At 41.3% G+C, this 12,397-nt stretch overlaps 1 protein-coding gene across 1 annotated transcript in view; it reads right to left on the bottom strand.

Annotated features, from left to right (window-relative positions):
- ANK3 (ankyrin 3) overlaps positions 1-11,974 on the bottom strand; it is a 322,709-nt gene extending 310,735 nt beyond the window's left edge. Inside the window, exon 1 of the mRNA XM_007458433.1 lies at positions 11,861-11,974. Within this exon, the coding sequence (XP_007458495.1) occupies positions 11,861-11,974 (114 nt within the window). The remainder of the gene's footprint in view (positions 1-11,860) is intronic.
- Positions 11,975-12,397: the final 423 nt, after the last annotated feature.

The raw sequence follows: 12,397 nt of genomic DNA, 5'->3' as shown, positions 1-12,397 counted from the left end.
GGCCTCTCCAGTTGCGGAGCACAGGCTCCGGACGCGCAGGCTCAGCGGCCATGGTTCACGGGCCCAGCCGCTCCGCGGCATGTGGGATCTTCCCGGACCGGGGCACGAACCCGCGTCCCCTGCATCGGCAGGGGGACTCTCAACCACTGCGCCACCAGGGAAGCCCTGCCTTCAGCATTTTAAAACATCAGTATGGTTATCCTCCTGTTACTTTAGGGCGGGCAAATATATTTTGAGTGTTGACAGAGCTAAGTAAATATGATGTTGTTGAATTAGGCGGCTGTGACCAAGCCACTTGCACACAGGGACAGCAGGTCTTCACAGGAGAGGGAGGGAGCAGTGGACAGTGTGGGGTTCAGTGACCTCAGAACCTTCCAGCACATCCTCTCTCCTTCACCTCTCAGCAGCCAGGTAGCAGGAAGGTAGCCGGGAATTATGAGACTGGACATATTGAGGATTTACTAATAGACAACAAAATGCATTGTTCAAGGTCATGGCTTGGACAAATGTTGCTTCCCCGGACTATTGGAAATCCATGGTGTGAATGTCAGTTATGATCTTTTTGTACCTGTTTCAAAATTGCTGTGCTTTGCAATAATACTTAAAGTCCCCGTGTAACATTGGAAGGTAAAAACATAGAGCTTAAGTCATGCATCATTATTTAAAAAGCACTTCTTATCTAGTACTTACCACATAAAACAAATGAATGATAACATTGGCGACAGGGAGGCATAAAAATGATTCAGAAACTGATTAGAAAGTAAAATAACAAAAAATGAAAGTAAAAGACTTCTCCAAATGCAGGAAGATTATATGACTGGTGAATAATCTGTAGGCAGAGCAGTGAAATAGGGGTGGGGGAAGGCCTTCGAGTCTGACAGCCATGGTTCAAGTTCTGCCTCTCCTTTTTGCTCTGTTACTTATAAATTCAAAGTCTGAGCCTCATTCTCCTGATCTGCAAAATGAGAATAAAGCCACCTAACTCAGAGGGCTCATGTAAGTATAAACAGCCTTTGGCACCTACCAATTATTTTACTGTAAATGGAACCTAACTTTTTATTTTATACTGGAGTATAGCCGATTAACAATGTTGTGACAGTTTCAGCTGCGCAGCAAAGTGACTCAGCCATACATATACATGTATCCATTCTCCCCCAAACTCCCCTCCCATCCAGGCTGCCACAAAACACTGAGCAGAGTTCCCTGTGCTATACCGTAGGACCTTGTTGGAACCTAACTTTTGCTAGCGGGTTTCCTGTTGATTCACTCTGAGGCTGGCTAGTGAAGCCTAAAATCATCTATTCTAACTAACAGAATTTTTGGAGACTCCAATTTTTACCAACTCCCCTCCCCAAATTAAAGTTTTTTACCCATTGTTCTTATTGTCAAGGACAAAAAGGAGTATCACTTCATAAGGCCTAAGAGATCTTTTCTATCCTGATGATGACGAAAGGACCTGGCAAAGCAATGGTGACTCAAATTCTAACATTTTGTCTATGCCATGAGCTGAAGTAGATTTTTGATGTTGGTGCTAATTTCTTACCATCCTACAAACCGTATTTTAATTTTTAATCTCTGAAATTTCATCTGTTTTGAGGCCCTGAGTGGGTTATTTATAACCAGCTTCTTCCACTGTTTTCTTATTAAAAAATGATAAGCATGAGATGGAAGGGCATCAGCAAACACGTGGGAATATACTCATTTCAAAACCCAAGAGATTAGCCAACACAAAATGATTTCACCGCTTATCTTGGAAAATACCAACATTTGGGAATTAATTATATTTACATTACTTTATTGCACCATTAGCACGATTATGATTTTGTTAAGGTAGGATGCATTTCAAGTAAATGTGTGAAGAAGTGAAAGTGGCTTGAAGTTATGTAAATTGATTGATCACATTCAATATTACCACCTTCCCATGCTCCATGCCCCATTTTGTACTTTTCTTTTGGTGGGGGAAGAGATAAATCACAAGAAGCACCCTATTTTAGGAATTTTCTAGGGGGCAGAAACCCCAGCAAGGCATTCCATAGTCCAGGAAAGACTGATTTCAGTATTCCAGGAAAATTGTGATCAGGCTGATCTGGGTTTGAACTCGAGCTTTATACTTGCTAATTGTGCAAGCCCGGGCTTGCGGAAACTTTCAGAGTGTAACTCCCCTAATACAGAGAATGAGGATAATACCACCCATGCATGAGGATTCAACACGATACTCAAAGCACTTGATAGACTGCCCGGCCCACGGTATTTCCTCGATGAATTATAGCTCGATAAATGAAAGGGTAAATTATATTCCATATACTTTTGCTGTTGATTATCTCACTATACAGTCCTCTTCAAAAAGTGAAAAAAATCACATAGCGTCTTTAATAAAAATGTCTTGGGAGAGAAGTCCGGGTTTCAGGTTCGGTTTTTCTATTTGGTTTAGGGTGAAGGAGAGAGTTTAAACATACAGCTAATTCTAAGTGGCAGATACTGAACTGGGCCAATCTGGTCCAAGGCAGGGTAACATGCTGTGTCTGACTGAAAATGGTAGAGGCCCTTCCCGGTGGCAGTGTGAGAAAGCAGGGAGAAGAGAATGTGCTGGAAAAGGAAGACGGTCCACAGGCCACTATGGGTTCTGAATCCAGGTATAAAAGGTGATGACTTTATACTGGCCAGATTATCCACTCTTCCTTCGGTCCCCAACTATCCTGCAACTCTCTTTAATGGCCATGCTCCCTAGAAGGGGTGATAATTTACCTGGTAATGAAATACAGTATATGTATCTTATAGACATATTGTACAGGTAACATTTTGTTTCTTCTCATTAATTATAATGTATAAACTCTCCAGTGAAGATTGTTTCATTCAGCCCAATCAAGTACTTTCCCTCTATAAATATTTCAACCTTCATGCCCAAATCTGCAAAATAAAGTTCATTTGCTAAAAGAATTATCTGATACCTCTATCTGTACATATGGTTCTTAAGCTTTCTTTAATATCTACCTAGGCTATCATTTAACTACTGAGAGAAGCTAATTAATAATAGTGTTAATGAATGGAAAATGTATTTAACATATGAGTCTTTCTCAAAATGACAGATGTCAACTCCCTGAGGGCTACAGAAAAGTTTGCAAAGAGCTGAACTGCAGGACTCAAATGACTGTTTGAGGATACAAGTCTGTGAGTAAAATTTCATTCATCAAATAATTTGAGTACTTCCTGGGTGTAAAGCTTTTTCAAAACATTCCTTTTTTTTTTTTTTTCTCAGTTCCTCTGCCCCCTTCTTGGCCACAGCCACTTGATTACATTTGAGAGCCCACACTATAAGGGAAGCTAGGAGACCTTGTAAGGGCTCCCTTTATGCCAGGAACTTGGCAAAACACCTTTACGGTATTTCTACTCTTAATGATATGCATGCAAGTAAAGGATTAATAGCCCCATTTGACCAAGGTGGAAACTGAAGCCCAAAGAAATTTAGTTTAAGGCCACACAGCTAATCAGAAGTGGCTGCCATATGAACTCACATCTAGCCCCAAAGCGCATTCTTTCCAGAACCGTGAACTGTAGTACTTAGCCCTCTCCCCACATCTTTCTCCTTATTGCTTGCCTACTTTATTTGTTTTTAATCCTCTACTAAACAAAATTGACCATTTACCTCTTCCACTGTCTAGAGTTCTTACAAAATTATCTTTCATTAGGATAAAAGAATGCTGTTTATATTAACATCACAAGGGTCTTGGGCATCTACATGTAAATTATAAATGTTTCCGTGTCACTGACTTTCAGTCACTAGAAAATCTTGGGCTTCTTTCCACCCAACCCTCTCTAGCCAACTCCTCTCTCCCAGGTCTTTTCCACGCAGTCCGCATATCCTTCTCATACGGTGATGGTGCGAGTTGCCTTTTGTTCTGCCTAAAGGCAAGCCCCAGAGCTGGCAGATATGAACATTAGTCTCTACCCATTCTCATGGGCTTCATCTAAATTCAAACGGAACTGGTGATATGATCCTCATTAGTGGAAGGCCACCTATGACTGAGAAATAATTCACTGGAACCAACTAAATCTAAATTGAAATCTACACATTTTATAGGCAGCTCCTGTATTTGGCGATGGTGGACTTTTCTAGTTCATGACACCACTTTGGGTCCAGGAAAGCATAATCTTGAGTGAATGGGATAAGCGCCAGAGAAATGTGATTTACATGTAAAAGATTCAAGCTTGATTTCCATTGCTTTGCTGTCATCTCTTCTGCTTTTCATTTGTACCAACTAGAAACAACAATTTGGGTAAAATTAGAGCAGACTGCTTGTTTCCAAATGTTACCTTTCTATAGAAATATCTCTAGAATAAAGTTTGGATTATGTAACTGACAGTGTAACATTGTATTTAGACATTCTCTTTCAATATTTAACCTATATATTAGTCAATGGGTATAAGCTAATGATTCTTTTTTTTTTCAGTGACTGCATTTCCCTTAAAAATTCTTTTAAATGTAGAATTACACTAACAAGTGTAATGGTTTACACAATATTTAGACTTTGCAGTTAAATTTAAATGATTAATTTATAAAAATCCCAATTACTAAATAACTTTTAACATTTCAAAGGTGATAACTCTTCTCTTGACGTAAGAATTCACCATAGATGTCTACTAATAAGAACCTCCCTTAAAATAATCTCTTCTGTAGAGGTTCTGATGGCCCAAGCAAGGGACTTACAACCACAGAGACCCTGGCCTTAAGCCCAGCTATTTCTGTAACTGAGGCAAGTTACATAACAAACTTAAGCTTAGGCTAATACCCCTGTACACATGGATAACATTACGGAATAGCGTTGACATAAATTCAAGTAAGATGAGGAATGCAAAAGGCACTGAGCACATTGGAGGCCCACTAAAAAATACTCATTTCCTAATTCAGTCCTTCACCCCGACCTGTGTAGAGTAATATAAGCAGAATCCCAAAGAGAGCAAGCAGACGGACCTACAGCTTCCATCCTTTATCTTACCAGTTCCCCGTACAGGGACAGGCACAATGGAGATGCACAACACATTTGTATTAAATGAACAGATGCAGGTAAAATGTGATATGATTAATGCAAACTTTTCTTATAACTGTAAAGAACTTAAAACACTGCCAAATCCTCATTTTCCTCAAGCATACCTATGAAAAGGTAACACTTTTCCATATTGCAATTCAATAAAACACACATACACACACAATAATATACCATCATGCCAAAGGAAAATTAAAAGACAGAAAAGATCAAGGGCCTGGAGAGTGAGGAAGAAACAGTTCAATCGCTGCAGTACGTTGGTGACAAAACTAACAAAAAGAACTTTAAAATAATATATTTGGACATTAATAAATGCAGAATGTATCCCTAACATGATCCTGTACTGGTTATAAAGGTAATTGATCAAGAGCAAGCCAGTGTTTTAAGTCTTGGGCTTTACTGGGGAGGAGTATTATGTACATTTATTTTGTAGTACTAGGTTATAAGCAATCATTTCGAAGCCATAATTAGTCACATTATGATACACTGCTATAAAATCATTCCTGATCTATGTTCCGTATAAAGGTATGAGTTATTTTGGCTCTAATCTAATAGCATTAAGTTTTTTTTTTTGTTTTTTTTTGTTTTTAACGAACAGATGACTTTACTGAGGGAAAAAAAAATGTACCATGATGGTAACAGAGTACAGAGAACCAATCGGCTGACAAGTCTTACTGAACTGCCTCCCGACGCCTAAATCTCTGGCACACCAAAGGACAAAGGTTTACAGCCTTTCCTGTGAGAGAGCTAAGTCTTCTTCCATCCATCCTTTTCCAAATGGGGAAGAGTGAAGACAGGGCAGCAGCCTGATGTGCTCCTATAGGGAGCTCACCTGCCCCACTTCAGTGAGCTGACTTGTTGGCACAATCCTTCTTGAAGCCTCAGGTTGGAAACAGTCCATTCATTCTTTTGTTTATGTGTCTGTTCATTATGAACAGACACAACAACTACCACTCTATGACTCTTACTTTGTGCCAAGCGCTGTTCCAATACTAATTCACTGACATCTTATTACAACCCTGTGGCTAAGTACATACTATTATTGCTTTCATTTTGCAGGTGAAGAGACTAAGGCATCGAAAGGTTAAATAAATCCCCCAGGAACACAGCAGCTAAGTGATAGCACCAGCACCTGAACTCAGCCTGACCCTACAGTCCATGTTCCGAAGCATGATACTGCCTCTCATCCACCAACCCGTCCTGCCAGCCACGCAGCCACCTTTCTCCCTCCCTCCCTCCCCTTCCCCCCACCCTCTCACTGAACCACCTACTCTGCAAGCCTCAGTTTGGTAGTAGGTGAGTATGATACCACCTCTGCCCTCAAGGAGCTCATAGTTTCCTGGGTAGGACACACATGTAAACACATAATTACAGTGCAGAGTGTCAAGTATGTTGAGAGAGAAACCGGGCTCCCTAGATGTCTGGAGTCTATGGACTCAGCAAAGCAGGAAACAGACTAGGTTCCCTTTGTCCCAAAAAGGTCCATACGATCCTCTTTCCCAAAGTCCAGGTGCTGCAGTAAATGCCTCACCCTGCCTGGCATCTCACATCATGGGTGCCACAGGTACCTGGTAACCAGGCATGGGAGAGCCTGTAAAATGTCAGGAAGCACCAAGCTTCTGTGGCAAGAGATCACACTCAGTAGTTCAGGTCTCCCGAAATCTGTTCTCAAATCCTTCAGTTGTTTTAACTCTTAAAGAGACTGAGAGAGTTTCATTACAATAAACCCAGACTGACAGATACCAAAGTCCTATGACCCAAGTTTAAGTCTAGGCCCTCCAGTTACTAGCCATATGACCTCAGGCAAGTTATTTAGTCTCTTTAAGCCGTGGTTTTAGCTATGAAAAATGGGGATGAAAATAATACCTGCCTCATAGAAAAGTTGTGAGAAAAAAATAGGATAATCCATGGGACTCACTCTGCACACTGCCTGGTATACAGCTAGCACCTAAGACACTGTTATGTTTTTACAGCAACATGTCTTTGAGGATTTGATATCCTGGTGTTGGTAATTTTTCACTTTACTTTTCAAAATTAAAAAAAAAGAAATTCTTAAGGTAAAACGTTAAAATATATCTCAGAGGGTAAGAAAAAGAGACTTACTATGATACTGGATTACTTAGCGATATAAAGCCTGTTATTCAAGGTTCCAGATGTTTAGAAAATAGCTTATCTTTTAGAAGATTCTCTGACTCAAGCCCACTTTGATGTGTAGCTGTGAAATATTAACTACATACACTGTATAGTGTAGTAGTTAAGAACACAAGCTAGAGAGTTAGGCTACCCAAATTGCAATCTCAGCTCTATCATGAATTAGTGTGGCGACTTTGAGGGCACAGCTTAAAGGCTCATGCCTCAGTTTTCTCATCTGTAAAATGGGGATAATAGAAATACTTTCTTCACAGGGTTGTGAAGATTAAATGAGCCTCCACCTAAAAAAGCAATTTAATAACACCCTACCTGGTGCATTTTTTAAGAGGTCAAGAAATGTCCTGGGAGAAAAGAAATGAATCTGGGAAATTTAATTCTTCATCTTCCGCTTCAAGCCAGAAACTTGGCAGTTACCCTTAGAATCCGATCTCTCCCTCTCACATCCTACACACAATCCACTGCCAAGTTCTACTGAGTCTTCCTCTAAATACCTCTCGTATGCAACACCCGCTTCTCCATTGGCATCGTCTCTGCCCTGGTTCAGACCCTCAGCATCTCTCATGCCTGCATCACCATCGGTGCTTCCTGACGGCTTTCCCAGCTGCTGTCTACAACACTGATGCTTGAGGGATGGTTCCAAACTCAGACAATTCTTCGGTCTCCTCTCCCTACCATCACCACCAAAGGTGATTTAAGTCCCTCTCTCCTTTGAGCAGGTTAATTTCCAATCCCGTGGGAGGGCATACAAAGACTTTCGTGATCTGGCCCCTGACTACTTTTCCAGCCATTTTTCCTGCCGTGTACTCATGTCCCCTTTTCTCCAAAATACCGCTTGATTCTCACACACCTGAATGTTCTCTCATACTTGAACTGTGGGCCTGGGATTCCTGTTCTTCTGCTTGTGTATCTCACTCACTCTTCCTCCAAGGTTCAGCTACGCTGAGAACCTTCTGTGAGCCCATTCGAGTTGAACTGGGGGTCTTGCTGTGGCTCCTTATTTGTAGGGTATTTAATGGTGCTATTCTCTTCCTCCCCGCTCTGCAGGGAGCTACCATACCGTTGCCACTCTGCCTTGTTTAGCTTTGTCTCCAATGGGGAATGCAACGCCTGATGCCAGAAATCACTCAATAAATATTTACTGAATGAATGCACGAATGCAAAAATGAAGGAGCGAATAGTCACTCCTGCTTTGCCACTCAATAGCTGTATGGGTTTGACACCAATAATCAGAAAGGATATTAATCATAGAATTAATTGCCACTTTATCCTAGTATATTCCTGTGTCAGGCATGTATAGAGAGAAGGGAATTCCATGTATGTTTCTTTTTTTTAGTATAAATTTTCATGGGTCACCTCAAAGTTGTTGCTTTTTTTTTTTTTTTTTTGACAGGATGTATTAAGTACATACAAGCATACATAAAAAATATTGAATAAATAAAGGTCGATTCTCCTAATACCCCTCAATATTGAAATGTATTTTATAGCTTATGTAGAGAGAGGGCAAACCATGTAGGTAATATGGCACCAGAAGCCAACAGCAACAAGGAAAGTATGGGGCTGAAGAGCGTTTGTGACTCTAACCCTTGTGGGTTCATGGTGGCTTGGACCCTCTACTGACCACCACCTGTGCACCAGGGACCTGCTGGGTGCAGGAGATACAGAGTTCCTCCCTGCAAGTTGCTTAGTGAGGGCATAGATCCAACACGGACCCGCCCAAAGGTGCTGTCTACCTTTGTCATGCCTCCCACTTGCTGCCAAACTAAGCCCATCAGGAGAGGAGAATGAAGGGGAACATATATCAGGGAAGGGCAATGGGAAGTGTGGGTAAGGAACTTTTACACTGGATACTCATTGAAACTTTTTTTTTTGCTTAAAGTCAGAAAACTTGATGATAAAATGACTAAGGGTTCATCTATCTAGACGAATTTCCTTTCAACAAACAGGAAGATTTTCTTTTTCTTGACACGAAAGTTGTGATGCCAAGAAGAAAATATATCATTATTAAAATTCAACTAATTATAAATTCCTAGAAGTTTCCTACTTTTGGACAGCTAATCACTTATTCATGGTTATCAATATTCAAAATATCCAAATGTGCAACTCACTGGGTTTAAAAACACCGATGAAACCTGAATCCTATGTTCATTTGACACGTGTATTATGATTTGATTATAATGCCTAGTAACGTCCCGTACCGTAGGATTCTGTGTCATAGAGATATAATCAAGAAAGGGCCACCTTCGGCTTGCTCAAAGCTGAATTGCAGGGGTACCATGAGTCAAATTCCTTATTTTTTAAGTTTCTCTTCTGTGTTTGGTGATTTTAAGAGAGTGCTCACTCTTCCCTTATGTAATTAAAAGATCCTAGAGGATATTTCTGCATATGAGGAAGAGCAGTGATTCCCATAGCAACCCACAACATATTTAAAAGCAGCTTTTCCAATTGACATGGGGCTGACAACATGCAACAAAGTAGCCCAGAAGCCTGAATTAGGATTTTAGGAAAAGGTAGGAAAAAGAAACTCAAAGCTGAAACAATTCACTCTGGAGAGATTAAGTGTTATATATGCTATGTCACGGAAGGAGATCTAGATTGTGTCTTCAAAGTCGTTTAATCTTAACTTTGCAAGTTAGTAGAGTCCATGCTATCATTTGACTACGAATATTAAATCTTCTGTAATACAGGTACCTTTGATAGGGAATATACACACTATACTGTGTTATGAATTAACAAGCACAACAGCAATGAAAGTGTTATCCACCAGCCCCTTTCTGGATCTCCTCTGTGAGTGCCCCGAGAACAAAACATTTAAATCTGCCTGCACATTGACAATAGCAATATTGATATTTCTCCATGTTCCCTTCTGGTTGCTAAGAGATTTACATTGGACAGACTCTGTTGTACTCATAACAAAGCATTTTGGTCCACAAAGCATTTGCTTCAGCTCAGTGACCCCAGAAACTCCCTTTGCCTCACCACTTCCCTCTTTTGCTTCTAAGTAAAATTAGGGGACAAGGCACAAGCAATGGACCTGTCATTGCTCCCACAGGAAACTGCTATCCATAAGCCTGGCTTGGCTAATAACTCTTAAGTATAGTATCGACATTAATGATGAAACTGTATCTTTATACAGATTTATGTTCCTGGCCTCGTGTTTCTCAGAAGCTAGCTTACCATGGAGTTGGGGTGGGGGGGAGATGTGCAGAGAGGGGTCAAAACTACAGTGACCAACCCACAGACAAACCTAACTTCAGTAAAATTAGACCAGAACCTAGCAAACCATGGCGATCTCACAACAGCTCTGCTGTGCGAGGCTTTGAAATACACTTGCAGAGAATTTCCTAACTTAAGCTTGTACTTCCATGAAAATACGTTCAAGAAGTTTATTTACAAGAATCCTGAAGCAGGAACCGTCTATATCTAACATCTTGCAGCAGAACCACTGCAGCCCTCCAAACTCAGTCTCAGAAAGTCTGCCAGGTAACAAAAGGCAGAGAGGCTTCTGCTCTAGATCCACACTTGGAAGAAAATGGCAAAGGCACCGAAAATATTCATGCTCACTCCTGAAAAAAGGTGCATGTGGCAGATGAAATCTGCATGTCATTTGCAAAGCACAGGCATCACTGCTCAAAGCAAATTAAGATGATCTTTCCTTTGGGAACTCTCACAAAGAGACATAAAAATGCTTTATGACCTATTGAGGTCACAGAGTTTTAGTCAATTTTTATTAATTGTCAAGGAAGAAAAGTGCTTTGGGGCCTCACTCCCCCCCCCCCCCGGTCGCTTTCTAGGAGTCATATTTAAGGGCACAGCCACCAAACAGTAAGCACTCCCAGGCTGTAATAAAACACAACTGACCTAGAATAGTCCTCCTATTTGCTCCCTTGCATTAGAACATCAGTAGAGGAGGATCGATGCTTTGATCTAAAGCAATCAGTGTTGAAGGCTGCAAGTCCCTGCCATGTCACGGGAATTCCTGCGTTCAGGATAATCACTCTCAGCCAGCAGAGAAAGACCAACCTCTCTGGTTTTAGCTGTATTTAACAAAAGAAAGTTATTTCCCGCAGTTTTTGTCCATTGCACAACCTACCTAGAAGTACCTTATAGAAACGAGAGGCAGAAGAAACAAACAAACCAAAAAAAAAACAAAAAAACAAAGCAGGAAATGACTTCTCTGCTATATCTTTAAGGTCACAGATCTGCCTGAGAAATGCACACATGTGACACAGTTCTAGCACAAAACCTCCTTTTCCACGAGACAGACTATAAGAAGTAAAAAGGCTGGTTCTCCAGCCTCTCCCTCAATCCTAAGCCACCGCAGTGCATTTTACCTTGACCAGGCTGGAAAGAAACTCCTTTTAACTCCCTTGCACCTCCTTTCTGTGTCATGGAAGCACGCCCATGCCTATGTAAAGTGCAAGCCTTCCACATGAGCACTGCAATCATCCCCACACAGGGTAAAATCTTCCCTTGCTTTGCCCACCCTACACCGGTTGTCCACCATAGGGTTTCTATCATCTGTTCCCGATTTACACACCCAACTTACACACCCAATTTACACTCCACACAGCGTGTAAAAATAGCCCCGAATGCCTCTAACGGATGCCAAGAGAAGATTAAAACAAAAAGAATCCAGGCAAGATCTAGGCACTGGCATACATAGCTACCTTTTTCTTCCGATCCCGGGACCGTTTGCGGTGTTTCCTTTTTTTCTCAGTCTCTTCTTCAGCATTGATTTCTAAATCCCTGTTTTTCTTTAATTGTGAGGCTGCATGAGCCATAATGCATTGAAAAAGATCCTCTCAAGCACGCAGGGCTTCCTGGTAGAAGGTGATATCTTCAGGCACCTTTAATCAGGCTTCCAGCAGCATTTCAATCAGTTGGAGAGAAACCTTGGACCCGAAGCAGGAAGACATTCAAAATGCCAAGATGCTGGGGAAGCTGAAGCCTTAAAAACCCCAACGGCGGTCTCCAGACTTAATCCTACACCTCCCTCTACCTGAACCTTTACACGAGAGTGCAGCCATCGTAATGCATTTAGCGTAGTGAAAAAGACAGCTGGGACAGAGGAAGCTGTATTATGGCTGTATCCCCTGCCACCAGCTGGAAGTGTCTAAGTGATTCCTCGGAAGGGGGAATGCTGCAAAGGAGGCTTCTCCGAAAGGAAAAAATCAAGAGTCACCACACATGCAGGAGCAAAAATC

This window comes from Lipotes vexillifer, unplaced genomic scaffold (genome assembly GCF_000442215.2).
Source record: "Lipotes vexillifer unplaced genomic scaffold, Lipotes_vexillifer_v1.1 scaffold1209, whole genome shotgun sequence".
NCBI classification, from domain to species: Eukaryota; Metazoa; Chordata; class Mammalia; order Artiodactyla; family Lipotidae; genus Lipotes; species Lipotes vexillifer.
The sequence above is the reverse complement of the archived record's forward strand: the minus strand, read 5'-3'. Positions and strand labels throughout refer to the sequence as shown.